At 41.6% G+C, this 18044-nt stretch overlaps 1 protein-coding gene across 3 annotated transcripts in view; it reads left to right on the top strand.

Annotated features, from left to right (window-relative positions):
* FMN1 (formin 1) overlaps positions 1-18044 on the top strand; it is a 371304-nt gene that overhangs the window by 287507 nt on the left and 65753 nt on the right. For all 3 annotated transcript variants that reach the window (XM_089671307.1, XM_089671308.1, XM_089671310.1), the window contains 6 exons: positions 6330-6391; positions 8150-8238; positions 8349-8478; positions 8919-9065; positions 10413-10472; positions 10644-10764. In XM_089671307.1, coding sequence (XP_089527433.1) covers positions 6330-6391; positions 8150-8238; positions 8349-8478; positions 8919-9065; positions 10413-10472; positions 10644-10764 — 609 coding nt within the window. The remainder of the gene's footprint in view (positions 1-6329; positions 6392-8149; positions 8239-8348; positions 8479-8918; positions 9066-10412; positions 10473-10643; positions 10765-18044) is intronic.

The following is an 18044-nucleotide window of genomic DNA, read 5'->3' as shown; positions in this document are numbered from 1 at the left end:
GGCACACAACATGAAGTGGAAAGCAAGGCATATTACATGGAAGCAGGGCACATTATGTGGGAACAGGGCATATTACACAAGAACAGAGCACATTTTGTGGCGGCAGGGCAAATTACGTGGGACAGACAGTGGGGCACAGTGTGTGGGACACAGTGGGGCTCACTACTGTGCCGGCTTCCTTCTTCTACCTGGCTTTAGGGACGGCTTTCAACAGTCCTCCAGTGGTGCACTGTTGCCCACCAGCTTCTCCTTCTCCCATCTTGTCCATCCCAGATGGTGCCACATATAAACACCCGAGATGGGGAGGAGGGGCTGGCGTGGAAGAGCACACTACAGACAACAGTATGCCAGCTTCTTCCCTGCACCTGTGTCCATGCAATTTACCAGTCAGCTTCCTGCAACTGACAGGAAGATCGCCACGGAACCCTGGTCGAGAAACACTGTGTTAGGCAAATTAAGCGGCCCCGAGGCTCCTGTGAGCGTGTGGCCTTAGGTGAGCACCTAATTTGCCATATTAACCACTTGCCCTCCAGAGGATTTACCTCCTTTTTAACCAGGTCATTTTTTGTGATACGGCGCTGCGTTACATTAACTGACAATTGCTCAGTTATGCAATGCTGCAACCAAACAGAGCCATACAAAGCAGCGTGTTGGAGCTGACAGGGGAGAGATCTGTATTGTTTACATACAGACCTCTCCACCATCAGTGATATTCGGCAATCGCCAGGTGCCGGCAGGGAATCACCGGCCAGGCCGTGTGGATCGACAGCTGAAGCCACCAATGGCAGCGTGGGTAGGGCGCTTGCACCCCCTAACTGGAAATACAAGATCATGTGTATGTACAGCCCTGCTGCCCTGTAACAGTAATTCTATAGGGCAGTTGGGAAGCGGCTAAAAAACCGCCTCTGCAGCTGGCATCATTGAACCAGTCAAGGCTCTGAAAAGGTCCTGACCATATGGTGGGGATCCACCCAGAAGCCTGGACTGGCAACTGGCTCAGCCTCTCAATGATCCGCTGAAAGCCTGTGTCAGCCCCCTCTAAAGTCCAGCACTCCAGTGAGTGCTGGGGGGGCGGAGAGGCACAGCTCTCTGCTCAGATTTGAGGGGAGAACGGAGTGATCAGTGGTGTTCTCTGCAGAGCTGGCAGGGGACAGATGCAGCATCAGATCGATGCTGCGTCCACCTAGGTGAGTGTAATGGGTTTTTTGTTTTTAAACCCAATACATCTCTTTTAATATAGTATAATTAATTTGCTTATAAAAGTGTTGTGCTACATGCACATGAGTGTATAATCTTCAGGTAGATAGAAAACCACCCAAACTTTGCCTTAAACTGCATTATAGTAAATGCCAAAACATTTCTTATTCAAATCAATGGGCAGTCCTCCTGACACCTCCTTTTTTTCTTAAGTACATTGTCTTGCTGAGCCTATAAATCTTAGTGAAAGGGGAAGAATAAAAGAAGAAAAAAAACAGGATAAAACAAAAGTACTGTAAGGATTTTCTTTTTAAATGTATTTGGTCAATTTTGGATACTTCTGGGTAAATCCAATATCAATATCAGTGAAAGGAGTAATAGAGGGATACTGTAGATGGTGAAACATTATTAAAGTGTTAAATATTATACTGTTATTTTCCAAAATTAATCCATACACATCCAGTGCTTAATGTAATCTATTTTTCATAAGAAATGAGCCCAAGAGCAATAGAAGGTTTTTGTTTTTTTTTAAACCAAAGTTTTTCGTGTCCCTTTTAAGCATCGAACAGTATATCACTATATTTATTAAACAATTTACTGCTTGCTGACGGCATGTATTTTGTTTCAGTTTTCATAACATAGTAACATGCTTTGTGATATGGTTGTAGTGTCTGCATGCAGGGGTGTTGCCATTTGTGTGTGTTTAGAACAGCATGTGTTCTAACAGTTTCTGTAGAGCCATGGGTGTTCGATTTATTGTTTTAGATTAATGATTTTAGCACTTATGTAATCACTGTACCTTTGCATCTTATAAATCCATTACAGTAATGCAGATGGCATTGGTGTCTAAAGAATGCTGATTTTATATATATATATATATATATATATATATATATATATATAATTACATCTCCCATCAGTTTGTGATTTTCTGAAGACTTTCATATAACTTTTGGACTTTATGTGCTGCCTCAGTTGCTGTTTGTCCTCCTAGCTCTTGGTCCCTTGTGGCCTTTGAATGTGTTTAAGCAACAAGGTGAACAGAGTGAGAGGGCTCGTATAATCGTTTTGAATTTAGGGGGCGAGAAGGAAAGTTTCAACTTGAAATGGTTTAATAACCAGAGCGTGTGAAATGTAGCTGGCAAGACTTTTTTTTTCCCTTTACTTTATGAGCGCCTGCTTGGGAGCCGAGTCCTGCTCTGCTTTGTGTCCCTTGTGACGGCTATTATATCCTAATGGGAGCAGGTTTGTTCTAATGATTGTGCCGTGTATAAATTCTTCTTCCAGCCAACAGACACTGTTGGGCCACATAAAAACGTTTGCCTTAATTTCCCTGCAAAAAAGGATCTCAAAAACCAGACCAGGCTTGTAACTGATTTTTTAAAGGTTGTGGAACCCAATAAAATTACCAGCCTTGCACAGCATGCGTCTGCTTCCTTTTGGAGTTATTGGGAGGTGTAGGTGAGATATTCAGGAGGCTGACAGTGAGCTTTGGAGGGAAGTGAAAACCCACTGGGGGGAGAATGGTTTTAATGAGACTAATTTGCATTACATGGCAAGCTTTATGCAGACAAGCTTCATAACATTAGCACTTTTCAGACTCTAAGAGGTGTGAGGCCTGAAAGGTTGTCACGTTGTCTGGCAATTGGGATAAAGGTACGCGGCCTAAAAATGTATTGCAGTTTTAAGTGTGGTGTAAAAAGACATTTTTATCTATTGTGTGGATGTGAAATTGGGCCATCTGTTCTTTGTCATTTTCTGTATGTTATTCAAATCTCTGCTATACAGATTAACATAGCTTAGATTTTCATTTTTTTTTTTTACTGGACAAGAATGTTCTTCCAAAATTCACCTCTTCCACAGTAGCTTAGCCTTGAAATTACACCTTTGCAGGGTACATGGAAGCTCTTGCCACTTGTCTTACCTTTGTTGTTTATTTCTCTGGTGTGGTTCCCTGGCCCTACCATGACAGAGGTCTACTGGAAATTGGCCTTTATGGTTCTGTCATTTTACATATAGTGGAGCATTTGCTAGGGGCCTGATGGCACCATAATGCTGAGAAGATGACAACATTCAGCAGTCTGACAACAGAATCTTCAGCAGTCATGTTTTCTTACATTGACTCTTGTTTAGGTCAGTAGTTTCCCTTCCCTGTGTGTGGCAGTGTTGTCACTAATACTTGCTGTCTACATCAAGACAGCACCATCCATCCTTCTAGAAGCTAGCCAATAGGTTGTAGCACTGGTGATCTAGTGGATTTAATATGCAATGTTGAGATTATCATTTTTAGTTTATGCTACCCTTGTGGAGACAGCTGAGCTTTTCCAAAATTGGAGGTGGCTTTCAATTGTAAAGACTAACAGCTATTTGCAGAGTGGGTCAGGATAGATGGGAAATTTATAAATTACTAACAAAAAAAAGCTGTATGTTTATTGTGCAGTGCATTTGAATAGCTTTTTAGCTATTAAAGCTATAATATAAATCCAAAAGCAAAACTTTGTGTTGCAGCTTACCAGTCCTTGAATGTGGTGGATTCATTAGTTTTCTTTTATAGACTTGTTTTCCCTTTTTCACTTAGTGATCCAGTTAGTTACTCTTTCAATTATCAGCTTTCTTTAACTGACCAAGCTGTCCAGGAAAAGGTGTCAGAGGATTGAGACAAAACTGTTAAAATTGACAGGGGTGATTACAATAGTTAGCTTTTTTCATTTAGTTAAAACCTTTATTGCAATAGGAAAAATAACTGCTACTGTAACAGCTTAAAATATGTTAACTGGAGTTGGGCTTTAATTTGTTAGTCAAGTCTATTTTCTAGTGCAGTGGTTCTTAACCTGGGTTCGATCGAACCCCAGGGGTTCGGTGAGTCAGTCTTGTGGGTTCGGCAGAGGTGAAGACCCACACCCGACTCATATGATTCGTGCAGTAAATATTCATTATTATGTTTTTGTTTTTGTGTGAAAATCATGTTTTAATGGTTTTGTTCTTAACGGTTTTGTTCATTTTGTGCACCTATGTATAAATATATACCTATGTTTTGAATTTTAAAAATCATATTTTATTTTTCCAATTAAGAAGGGTTCGGTGAATGCGCATATGAAACTGGTGGGGTTCAGTACCTCCAACAAGGTTAAGAACCACTGTTCTAGTGCATCTGACATTCCCCTCTCCCCAGGGTGACAGTGCTGCTGTCCAAGGTGGCTCACTTGCTCTTCCATAGAATGAAGTCATCCTAGACCGGAAGAGTGCTACTGGCTGGACCATCAGATTAAAATAAAAGAAGTTCTTGAAAAAAAATGCAGGCAACATATTTAAGGATTAGTAAGTTGCAATATACAGTGAAGGAAATAAGTATTTGATCCCCTGCTGATTTTGAATGTTTGCCCACTCACAAAGAAATGATCAGTCTAAAAATCGAATGGTAGGTGTATTGTAACACTGAGAGACAGAATAGCAACAAAAAAGTCAAAAGAAATGCATGTCTAACAAATTATGCACTGATTTGCATGTTCATGAGGGAAATAAGTATTTGATCCCCTTCACAAAACATGACTTAGTACTTGGTGGCAAATCCCTTGTTGGCAATCAGAGGTCAGACGTTTCCTGTAGCTGGCCACCAGGTTTGCACACATCTTAGGAGGGATTTTTTTCCCACTCCTCTTGACAGATCCTCTCCAAGTATAAGGTTTGTTGCGGATGTTTGGCAACTCGAACTTTCAGCTCCCTCTACAGATTTTCAATCGAATTAAGGTCTGGAGACTGGCTAGGCCACTCCAGGACCTTAATGTGCTTTTTCTTGAGCCACTCCTTTGTTGCCTTGGCTGTGTGTTTTGTGTCATTGTCATGGTGGAACACCCATCCACGACCCATTTTCAATGCCCTGGCTGATGGAAGAAGGTTGTCACTCAAGATTTGACAGTACATTTCCCTATCCATCGCCCCTTTTGATGCAGTGCAATTGTCCTGTCCCCTTAGCAGAAAAACACCCCCAAAGCAGAATGTTTCCACCGCCATGTTTGTCAGTTGGGATGGTGTTCTTGGGGTCATAGGCAGCATTCCTCCTCCAAACACGTTGAGTTGATGCCAAAGAGCTCGATTTTGGTCTCATCTGACCACAACACTTTCAACCAGTCTTCCTCTGCATCATTCAGATGTTCAGTGGCAAACTGCAGACGGGCCTGGACATGTGCTTTCTTGAGCAGAGGAACCTTGCGGTCACTGCAGGTTTTCAATCCTTGTCGGCGTAGCGTGTTACCAATTGTTTACTTGGTGGCTGTGGTCCCAGCTGCCTGGAGATCATTGACAAGATCCTCATGTGTAGTTCTGGGATAATTCCTCACTGTTCTCATGATCATTGACACCCCACGAGGTAAGATCTTGTATGGTGCACCTGACCTAGGGAGACTGACAGTTGTTTTGTGTTTTCTTCCATTTGCGAATGATTGCACCAACTGTTGTCCCTGACATCCTTGGACAACTCTTTGTTCTTTGCCATGGTGGAGAGTTTCTAATCTTATTGTTTGATTGCTCCTGTGAACAGGTATCTTTTATACAGGTAACAAAATGAGATTAGCAGCACTCCCTTTAAGAGACTGCTTCTAATCTTAGCTTGTTACCTGTATGAAAGACACCTGGTAGCCAGAAATCCTGCAGAATGATAGGGGATCAAATACTTATTTCTGTCATGAACATGCAAATCAGTGCACAATTTGTTAGACATGCATTTTTTTTGGATTTTTTGTTGCTATTCTGCCTCTGTGTTACAATACACCGACCATTCGATTTTTAGACTGATTGTTTCTTTGTGAGTGGGCAAACATTCAAAATCAGCAGGGGACCAAATACTTATTTCCTTCACTGTACAGACATTTTAGTTTAATACTGCTTTAAATGTGTTAACATTTTTTGTACAACTAAAAGCAGCTTGCTTTTTATTGGCTTTAAGGTATCTGTGTCGCATTCATTAAAATGAACTGTTATCTGCCATCTTTTTGCAAAGTGGTAAGAGCTGTTATACAAGGTAACAGTCTGGTGTGAGACTTTCTCTAATTTTTTGATTGATGCTGTACTATAGAGTTGTATATGTAGTAGCAGCAGTAGTAAAGATATAACATCATTGTTTAATTCTTTTGCAGCTGTTTTACATGTGGATGATTCTGTTGTCGATCTAGAGACATTGGAAGCCTTGTATGAAAATGTAAGTGGTTTGTGCGTAATTGCATTGATGTGTATACAATTATAGACACATTTGGCATGTTTCTAATAATGGTTTTAAATAAAACATTGGGAATAGTTAATGCAGTCTTCCAGATATCCTTTAAAATGTGTCATTTGAACAGAGTACTGCTGGAATTCCTCTTCACCAAACATTTTCAGTTGTTTTATGTAGTCCAATTAAAAATTCTCTTGAAGCAATATGATTTCCTTGTCCCTAAACCCTGATCTATGTGGATATGATCCAGTACTAAAGAAGTGCTATTAAAAAAAAAAACTAGGCTTCTTAACACGGACTTCCACCTGGGAAAAAAAAAAACCTAAAAGTCAGCAGCTGCAAAAACTGTAGCTGCGGACTTTTAAAATACAGGCACTTACCTGGCCCTCGGTCCAGTGGTGTCCTCACCACCACTGGTTTCATCGGCCGTCTTCTCTCCCTGGCGCCGGTGTGGGCACCCGGCTGTGACAGCTTGCGGCTTCACAGCCAGGTGCCCACTGCGCTTTGTGAATGACCCCGTAGTCTTCTGGGACCTGTCACGTGTCCCAAAAGACTACGGGGAGGGAGGGGGGGGGGACAACGTCTGCTTCTGATCGCAGCGGAAGTGGGAGCTGGTACCTGCCAAATTTGGGTACTCGCTCCCCAGAGGTGCCAATTCCTAATGGGGAGGGGGGGGACAAAGGCTTAAAGCAGAACTTCCCCTTTTGGGTGGAGCTCCACTTTAAGTTGACAGTAGATGGTTCAAATCTCAGCCGATTCAGCAGGGACCAGTCGAGATTTAAATCCTCTATGGGCAAGCTGATTGTACCCACTTTGATTGTTGTATGACTTTGGTACAACCAGCCTGTCAGCTTTTTCATGCAATTGACAGCGGCTATAGCCACTAGCAATAATCACTCCCAGCAGGAACTGCTCTCCTGCCCCTTGCCAGGAGAACACAATGGCTCCACTTGATGTATTCCTCCATCTACACTGACTATCATCTATTGTCGGCTTACTGCAGCTTTTACCTTGCTGATCTGGAAAATGCCTTAAGTAATAATCCCTATTCAGTCTCAGGGTTACTGGTTCAACTGTCCTACAACTGATAAAGCATGAAAAGTGTGAGTTACATCAGGGTTATAGCTTTCCTTTGCTCTACCTCTGTTGGTAAGGTTGGCTGCTGTTATTGTTAGTACTTGAAAAGGGTTTTGTAACAATCACAGCTTGATTTAATAAAGGTCTAATTGTTGAGTGCTAATTTGTACCTGCAATACAGTAACCAATCAGGATCTATGCTGTGCTGGTCTGGCTTCTCGGACATGGCATTGCCCTTAAAATGAGTAAAGCTGAATTCTAGCACTGACATGCTGTATTTTGCATACTTGCATTGGGCCAGCTTTGCATAATCGAAGTATACTTATGTGGTACCTGAGCAGGCTCTGTGGAAGCTGTAAATCACTGTAGTAGTCCAAGCTACTACATTGATGGCCGCAGACTTCTGCGTGCTGTTCCGATCAGCTGTCCTTCAGCATAGTTACCCAGTGGGTTGCACACTTCAGTACAGCTGCCATTTTGGAGAATGCCTTGCATTTTTCTCAATTCCTAGTGATTTGCAGCTTCAATAGAGACCAATCAGTTTTCAAATATACATACTACAGTGAGCCAAGCTGGCAAAATTATGCAAAATATATAAACCCAGAAGTTCAGCTTTGAGAGTAAGGTCTATTGAATAAAAATCATAATTCTATTGTCTCTTCACAGAGGGCACAAAAAGAGGAGTTGCAAACCATCACAAAGCACTATGAGATTTCCACGGCAGAAGATGTAAAGCTGCTGGACAAGCCTGAACAGTGAGATTGCATACCATAATCTAAGCTGAATCTTTGTTTTTCAGTTTATTTTATTATTGCTTCTTAAATTCAAGCAAATGTAAATATATTGTTTTGTTGTTTTTTCCTAGATTTCTTTATGAGCTTTCTCAAATCCCAAATTTTACAGAGAGGTCAAAGTGCATAATTTTCCAGTCAGTCTTTGCAGAAGGGGTTGGCTCAGCGCGGCGAAAAATAGACACTGTCATCAGGGCATGCAATGTAAGTGTCTAGATATGCAAAGCATAATTGGCACACTATAGTAGTTACAGTACATGGGCATTTGTTTTTGCACTGATGATATATGACCAGTAATGCCATTCCTTAAGACAGAAGTGAGCTAATCAGCACTGCTCAATAAGATTGGTAATTCTACATCAGGGTCAACAGTTTCAAACTCTTTTCATTAAAAAAAAAATGACAGCAAAAGTTTGAGTACAATTATCTTCTATATTGTGAAGATTCTGGCTTGATATGAATGACCTAGTGTGGAAAATCTGTTATTATGGCATCTCCTGTGCTGTTGAATTCTGAATCCTAGGTACATGGAGCAGTTACATGTCTTAAGCATAGGACATATGTTATATTCCTGTAGAGAATTCAGATTCAGGCAGGAAATGGAGAGCAGTAGCCTGTGTGTTAATATGGAAATTATATTCTAGGAGCTCCTGCAAATGGAGAGTGTGAAGGACATCATGGGTCTTATTCTCGCATTTGGAAACTACATGAATGGAGGTAACCGAACACGAGGGCAAGCAGATGGGTTTGGGCTAGAAATCCTTCCTAAGCTTAAGGATGTTAAGAGCAGGGTAAGTACGTCTTTATTTTTGCAAGTTAAACGTAGAGTGATTGTAAAGGCTTTTTTGTTTTTTTAACAAATGGTAAACATGTTATACTTGACTGGAGCTCTTGGCTGCTCCTCTTCTCCGAGTGTCCCTATAGCAAGCCGTATGCTATGCAAGCACTCATGCAGGCTGGATCCAGAGGCGGGTTGTTTGCATCAATAGACACACAGCACAGCTAAACTCCACACACCTGCTTCCTCTTCACATGATTTGACTGAAAGCCGCAGGAGCCAATGGATTGCAAAGGTGCTGGTGAGCGCCCTTGTAGTTCACTTACTCTTTCTCCAGCTTTCAAACAGCCTGTACAGCGGTATGGGCAAGAAAGCTAATAAACTATAAAAGCCTGCACCTGAGATCCACTGATTCTGAGCCTAGATCAGGACTTCGACATGTATTCAGGCTTCAGAGTTAATTGGAACAAATCAAATGTTTTCTTGATGGATCCTTTGACCTATCTGGGTTTGAGTAAGTACTTTTTATTGAAGCTCACTGATAAATTCAAATATTTGGGAGTAGGGATTCAGTTATGCCCTCAAGATATATTGATAACAACCTAAACCACATTATTAAAGCTTTTAATGCAAAATACTGATACGGCCCAAACTCTTACTTGAACTGATTTATTTAAATGTTTCTTATGTTTCAGTATATTGTTTCCAACTCCCCTGTGCATAGGAATGTATTTTCCAAAAACTAAATGTTACCTGCTCCTTACCTCCTCTTCTGGGGTACCCTGCCAGTACTCTTCCTTTCTCATCTTCAGTGAATGCCCCCATCCTGGCTCGGGAGTGCTCCCGCATGAGTGCCCCCATAGCAAGCAGCTTGCACTTGTGCGGGCACATTCCTGAGCTGGAATTAAACCCCTGTTTCAGGAATTAAGCTCTGTGTTGCTTTTGGTGGGTGCTAACGCCTGCCAATCGTGACCCATTGAAGTAAATGGGGCCACTCTGCAAGTGCCCTTCAACTGCATGCTTCAGCAGGGTCCAAGGGGTTAAAGCAGGTGGTAAGAAAGCAACACAACAGTGCCTGCTTTAACCCCTTGTTTGCTGTACTGCACAAGGGCACGTGCGAAACAGCCTCATTCATTTGAATGGTCATGCTTGGCAGGTGCTACACCCACCAACTATGACCGGGTGTATAACTCCTGTGCATGCAAACATATATACACCCCTGGCCAGTGCAGCAAAGGGGGGTGCAGTTGGGGCGGGGGTGGTAAAAACAAGTCTACTTTTCTGTTTAAAACCTTTGTAACTTCACCACTGCTGATTTTCATACTCTCATATCTATATTTTGTTTCTTTCTTTCCTTTAGGATAATGGTGTTAGCCTAGTCGATTACGTCGTTCGATATTATCTTCGACATTTTGACAATGTGAGTTCACCAAATTCCCCTTTCCCCATACTTTTTTTTTTTTTCCCTTTTTCACACTAATGATCATTCTTATACTATTTAGACACATATAGTATACTATATACAGTAAAATGCTATTTAATAACAGAAGAACTGACCTACTTTTTTTTCTGAAACCTGTGTTTCTTTTAGGATGCAGGTACAGAGAAGAGTATATTTCCAATGCCAGAACCTCAGGAATTCTTCCAAGCAGCACAGGTGAAATTTGAAGACCTAGAAAAAGATTTACGAAAGTTGAGAAATGATCTTAAAGGTATAATTTGCTTCTTCAGTCGATAAACCTAAATCTTCTTTAAAATGGTGTCTATTTTCACACAAACAGGTATGCTCAAGTGCCTTTGTAGTTCCTTCTTTTGATCTTAGACCCTTTGCCACGGAGCTCTATTGACATGGGGCTTCTTCCATAAATATTGTGTGGCAGTGCCTGCCTTCTTGACTTTTCTACATACTCTACTACAGGGCTAGGCATCCTTAGAGGTGGAGATTTACCTAAACAACGTGAGAAGTCAAAGATCACCAAGCACAGTGTCGCCTCCTCACACTGGATTTAAACCTCATGTGCTTTGCGAGGCAATCATGGGTTTAAATCAGGCGGTGAGAAGGCAACATGTCACCACTTCACCACCTATCAAACACACTCGGATCGCTTTTCAGAGGGGCAGCAGTGCCTGTTGCACTTGTAAATGAGCCCTTAGTTTCATTCGGCATCGGCACCCTTAAGGCTTGTTCACATGTACAGCTGGGAGTGATGAACCCCTGTGGTTAAGTTGCGGTTTTACCAACCCCAATCCCTACTGCCTTTAGCTGTGGAGGGTACCAGCCAAAGGTGTACACATGCCAGAGCAGAAATTAAACCCTGTGTTGGTGGGTGCGAACACCTACCAATCACGACCCATTCGAGTGAAAGGAGCCACTCTGCTATCGACCCACAATTGCATGCTTCTGCGGGGTTCAAGGGGTTAAAACAGGTGGTGAGAAAGCAACAGAATGCTGCCTGCTTTAACCCCTTGTTTGCTGTAATGCTCAAGGACACTTGCTAGGCAGCCTCATTCACTTCCAGTTAGGTCCATAAATATTGGGACATCGACACAATTCTAACATTTTTGGCTCTATACACCACCACAATGGATTTGAAATGAAACAAACAAGATGTGCTTTAACTGCAGACTGTCAGCTTTAATTTGAGGGTATTTACATCCAAATCAGGTGAACGGTTTAGGAATTACAACAGTTTGCATATGTGCCTCCCACTTGTTAAGGAACCAAAAGTAATGGGACAGAATAATAATCATAAATCAAACTTTCACTTTTCAATACTTGGTTACAAATCCTTTGCAGTCAATTACAGCCTGAAGTCTGGAACGCATAGACATCGCCAGACGCTAGGTTTCATCCCTGGTGATTCTCTGCCAGACCTCTACTGCAACTGTCTTCAGTTCCTGCTTGTTCTTGGGGCATTTTCCCTTCAGTTTTGTCTTCAGCAAGTGAAATGCATGCTCAATCGGATTCAGGTCAGGTGATTGACTTGGCCATTGCATAACATCCCACTTCTTTCCCTTAAAAAACTCTTTGGTTGCTTTTGCAGTATGCTTTGGGTCATTGTCCATCTACACTGTGAAGCGGCATCCAATGAGTTCTGAAGCATTTGGCTGAATATGAGCAGATAATATTGCCTGAAACACTTCAGAATTCATCCTGCTGCTTTTGTCAGCAGTCACCTCATCAATAAATACAAGAGAACCAGTTCCATTAGCAGCCATACATGCCCACGCCATGACACTACCACGCTTCACTGATGAGGTGGTATGCTTAGGATCATGAGTAGTTCCTTTCCTTCTCCATACTCTTCCCTTCCCATCACTCTGGTACAAGTTGATCTTGGTCTCATCTGTCCATAAGATGTTGTTCCAGAACTGTGAAGGATTTTTTTGATGTCGTTTGGCAAACTCTAATCTGGCCTTCCTGTTTTTGAGGCTCACCAATGGTTTACATCTTGTAGTGAACCCTCTGTAATCACTGGTGAAGTCTTCTCTTGAGTGTTGACTTTGACACACATACACCTACCTCCTGGAGAATGTTCTTGATCTGGCCAACTGTTGTGAAGGGTGTTTTCTTCACCAGGGAAAGAATAATTCAGTCATCCACCACAGTTGTTTTCCGTGGTCTTCCAGGTCTTTTGGTGTTGCTGAGCTCACCGGTGCGTTCTTTCTTTTTAAGAATGTTCCAAATAGTTATTTTGGCCACGCCTAATGTTTTTGCTATCTCTCTGATGGGTTTGTTTTGTTTTTTCAGCCTAATGATGGCTTCCTTCACTGATAATGACAGCTCTTTGGATCTCATCTTGAGAGTTGACAGCAACAGATTCCAAATGTAAATAGCACACTTGAAATGAACTCTGGACCTTTTATCTGCTCATTGTAATTGGGATAATGAGGGAATAACACACACCTGGCCATGGAACAGCTGAGAAGCCAATTGTCCTATTACTTTTGGTCCCTTAACAAGTGGGAGGCACATATGCAACCTGTTGTAATTCCTAAACCGTTCACCTGATTTGGATGTAAATACCCTCAAATTAAAGCAGACAGTCTGCAGTTAAAGCACATCTTGTTTGTTTCATTTCAAATCCATTGCGGTGGTGTATAGAGCCAAAAATGTTAGAATTGTGTTGATGTCCCAATATTTATGGACCTGACTGTAACTGGGTCATGCTTGGCAGGTGCTACACCCACCAACCATTGCAGGGCATATAACTCCTGCTGTGTCTGCAACATGTGTACACCCCTGGCCAGTGCAGCTAAGCGGGGGTGCAGTTAGGGCGGGGTGGTAAAACACATCTTAACTGTGGGGTTTTACCACCCCCAAACTGCAAATGTAAATGAACCTTTACTGTTCTGAGCCCCCTATAAGGCTGCTTTCACACTGATGTGCTGCGGTTTACCGGCAGCGCAGTGCATCTGCGACTTTCCTGGGTTAGCTGCGCTTAGCCATAGACTTCCATTATATTCTGCAGGTGTGGTGCACTTTCTGAAGGTGCACTAAATGCGCAGGATATAACAGAAGTCTATGGCTAAGTGCAGGACAATTGCAGGTACACTGCACCCGCGTTGTGAGTAAACCGCAGAACATCAGTGTGAAAGCAACCCTATACTATTATGCCCAGTGTATTGCTTCACACTGACCCTGAAGATCTCCTCTTGCCTGCTGCTGGCACCGCTATGGAGACCGCTAGCCGGGATAAGAGGTTGAGTGCATTTGGTATCACTCCACATGGGACAGGAGACTACACTACAGAGGAGGCATTGGCTTATGCTTCTCTTGCTCCCTATTACAGCTCCAACTTTACAAGTAGTTCCTCTGCATTGCACTCCATATTTGATTTTCAGGGATGGCAGGTCAGCAAGCCCAGACTGCAATCTAGCAGTCACCTGGCCACGATCTACTGTTTGACCCCTGCTCTTTTGTATTTAGGAAGTTGGAGTTAGGAGAAAAACAAATAATATTAGATGCTTTCGTTGTTCCTGTTTTTTTTTTTTGTTTTTGTTTGTTTTTTTGCAAACATTTTAAAGAAGCAGTTGATGAAAGATGGGCTTTGGAGTGCTAAAGCCCATAAGGACAAGAAAAGTTTAATATTGTTGAATAGTAACACAGGTAGTTAGATTTTGCTAATCAGATGACCATTTTCCCTTTAATCTGGAATTTGGAGTTTAATCGAATAAGTAAGCTAAATATACAGTAGCTCATTTGTCAGTCCTCGTTTTAGAAAGAGCGTATTTGTGTATCTATTGTGAGGCACTATACTAGTTGCTAGACAAGCAGATGTTTTGTTTGTTTTTCTATGGACTTTCTGAATAAAAAGTGTAGAAGAAATCTACTTAGACTGTCCATGGTTTACCACTGCAGATTATAGGTGAGCCTGTCCCTCTTACAAAATATAAACTGATCAATCATAACATTATGACAACTGCTAGGTAAAGTGAATAACATTGATTATCTTGTTACAATGGCACATGAAAATGGGTGGGATATATTAGGCAGCAAATGAAAATGTTGTTCCTGAAGTTAATGTATTGAAAGCAGAAAAAATGAGCAAGCATAAGGATTTGAGTGACTTGGACAGATGGCTAGATGACTGGGTCACTGCAACTCCAAATCTGCAGCTCTTGTGAGATATTCACAGTCTGCAAGTGTCAGGACCCAAAATGGTCTATGGAAGGAAAAGTGGCGATGGGGTCATGGGCAGCTGAGGCTCCTTGATGCACATAGGGAGAGAAGTCTGGACCATGTAGTCCGATCCAGTAGAAGAGCTACTGTAGATTAAAATGCTAAATAAGTTAATTCTGTTCCAATAACTCGGTGGCAGAACACACAATGCATCACAGTGTGTTGTGTGTGGGGCTTGGTGCCCATGTTGGACTTGCCTTGACAGGTCAGGACTTACTGTGAGGTTGGTGGAAACTATGTTATGGCAGATTGGTTTCTGTGTGTGTATATGTAATGTGTGTGTATGTATAATATACAGTATATATATATATATATATATATATATATATATATTATTTTTTTTTTTTTTTCAGGTTACTAATATGACTTAGATTACAAAATCTACAGTTTTACTACAATTAGTTGATGCAAAAACTACTACATCTAGTATTTTGTATGACCTCCATGATTTGTAAGGACAGCACCAAGTCTTCTAGGTATGGAGTGAACAAGTTGGCGACATATTGCAAGATCTATCTTTTTCCATTCTTTAAGAACTACCTATTTTAGAGGCTGGATGGAGAATGATGCTCAACTTGTGTTTTCAAAATTCCCCATAAATGTTTGATTGGGTTCAGATAAGGAGACATACTTGGACACTGAATCACTTTCACCCTGTTCTTCAGAAATGCAATGGTGGCCTTGGATGTGTGTTTTGAATCATTCTCATGTTTGACAAGTGCACAATGACAAGGGCACAGAGTGATGGTATCATGAATTCACATATGTACTGCTCTATATTGAAAAAGAAGATGCTGCCATCAATGAAATGCAGCTCCCCAACACCAGCGGCACTCATGCAGGCCCAAAGAAGTACACTGCCACCACCATGTTTCACTGTAGGCACCATGCATTTTTCTTTGTACTTCTCACCCTTGAGACACCATACAGTTGTGAAGCCATCAGTTCCAAAAACATTTATTCTGGTCTCATCGCTCCAGAGTACAGAGTCCCAGTAGTCCTGTTCTTTTTTTTTTATCATGGGCCCTGGCAAATTTTAGGTGGACTTTTTTGTGCATAGGCTTTAGGAGAGGCTTCCTTCATGGACGACACCCATGCATGCCATTCCTCTGCAGGGTATGCTGTATTGTATCACGAAAAACAATGACCCCAGTTTGGCTTTCTACTTCTTTAGCTAACTGCAGTGAACGTGCATGGCAATTTTCTTCAACCCTTCTCATCAGAATATGCTTCTGTTGAGGTGTTAAACTCCGTGGACGGCCTGGACATCTCTGTGAGATGGTTGCAGTTTCATCTTTGTTAAATCTTTGTATCACTTTTGCTACAGTATTCTGACTGATAAGTTAAAGATTTGCTGATCTTCTTGTAGCCTTCACCTTTCTTCTGTAAAGAAATTATTTTTTTTCTCAGGCCTTCTGACATTTCTCTTCCTTGTGGTGCCATTGCTGACAGCATGAGATAGGAAGGGGTTTTCTTTAATGCCCTTTTATAAGCAACTGTCTGCTGGACACCTGTTTGAATAATTAGACTCACCTGTAGTTGAATTCTTGTTAATTAGGATTTTGTTGTACAAAATTTAGCTTTGCTCCGAAGACTTTCATTGGGGTGAATTCATTTTTGCAACATGTTCTTGAATGAATTGGGATAAAAAAAATTTGTGCGCAAATTAACAAAACCAATGGTCCACATTTGTGGGAGTATTTTGTAGTATAGTGTCCCATAGATTCTGCAGGGAAAGTAAAGGTTTTCTGACAAATCTGTTGGGGTGTACTCACGTGTACCCATTTATGCTGTGCAGTGTGTGTGTATGTGTGTAAAAAAAAAAAATATATATATATATATTTTAATGACTTTTTGGTTGACTTTGGTATGAATCATGATACTGTAATGATAGGAGAGAAACCTAAAATATCATCTAATGCTTTTTGCAAAAAAAAAATAAACTGGCAAGAAAGCCTAATAGGCCTAAAAAGAAAAAAAAAAACAGAAAACGGGACAACCTGCTAATAAAGAGCTAGCTGAAGGACCTAGTGCTTGAAGCATCAGATTTGGCCTGCATACTGGCCTGGTAGAACAAGAAAACAAAAACAGAACAACAGGTAGTAGCCTTGCAAATTGGGAAAATGTATTTATGGCAGTTAATGAGCAGAGTGGAACAAAATATGGAGCGACCAATAAATATAAGCGATATGGGGGGTGCACCAGGGTAGTATAAATATAAAAATATTGTTGGAGGTGTTTGTTTTTGTTTTTTTATCTATCAGGTTCCATTATGGAATTCTTGGGGATTTTTTTTTTATATTTTTGTGGGGAGGTTAAGGGATTGTTAAAGATGTGTATAATGTAAATAAGCTGTCGATCTCAGCAGTCATTCCCCCCCCCCCCCCAAAAGGGGGATCGTGTGTGGATAGAGCGGGTGGGGGGAAATAACTGAAACTTTTGTGGCTCTCACTGCAGTAGCTGAAAGCCAACATTTCCTGCTCAAGCTACTGAAATGAGAGCCACAAAAAAAAAGATTGGTTCTAGTTATTTCCCCCACCCGCTGCACTTATCCAGATTTCTCTCACTGTCTGCACCCCCCCACAGCACTGCCACGTGATAGCCATGTTTAAACTTTGGGGACCCAATGATCTCTTTATGCCCTAGGGCCCATGAGTTGTCAGCCCCCCCCCGCTCTTCCCATCAGTAGTGTCCTAGAGAAATAGTATCTAGAAGCGATTCAGAAAATGTTGTTCCTTAGAGACGATGCAGAACAAATGCTTTTTCAAGAATTTCACAATCCAGCACCTTAGCTGTGTGATGGCAAAACAAGGATACTTTTAGCAGACAGTCACAGTGGTAATTATAAATTACAACTATTTGTCAATGACACTTCATGGTTCAACAAGGTACAATCTGACCACCACAATATGTTCAGCAGAGCACTGGTTAAAGCTTGTTGGGAGGAGGTTTCATTTTCCCCTGATTGTCCTATGAGGCTGCATAAACTCTGACCCTCTGTCGGGCCAGCTTTGATTGGCCCTGTGTTGATTACATGCACTCTCCCAAGAAAAAAAAACTAGCTTTACACACCAAACTGAGCATGTGCAGCTTGCCCCCAAGGCTCTGTTCTATCAGCAGATGGATTGGGGATAGTAGAAGGGGAGGATCAGAGAAGACAGGACCAAACATCCTTTTTAGGCAATGTGGAGGATTAATCACTTAGGTTCTTCAATGAGTATAACAAGCATTCTTTACTGCATATACGGGCTGATTTTACTGTTGTGGGTTTAGTAGCACTTTAAAATATTAGAAGGTGTATGTCCCTCA

Source organism: Staurois parvus, unplaced genomic scaffold (assembly GCF_062004578.1).
Source record: "Staurois parvus isolate SC_StPar_1 unplaced genomic scaffold, SC_StPar_1.0 ptg000104l, whole genome shotgun sequence".
In the NCBI taxonomy this organism is placed as follows: Eukaryota; Metazoa; Chordata; class Amphibia; order Anura; family Ranidae; genus Staurois; species Staurois parvus.
The sequence above is the reverse complement of the archived record's forward strand: the minus strand, read 5'-3'. Positions and strand labels throughout refer to the sequence as shown.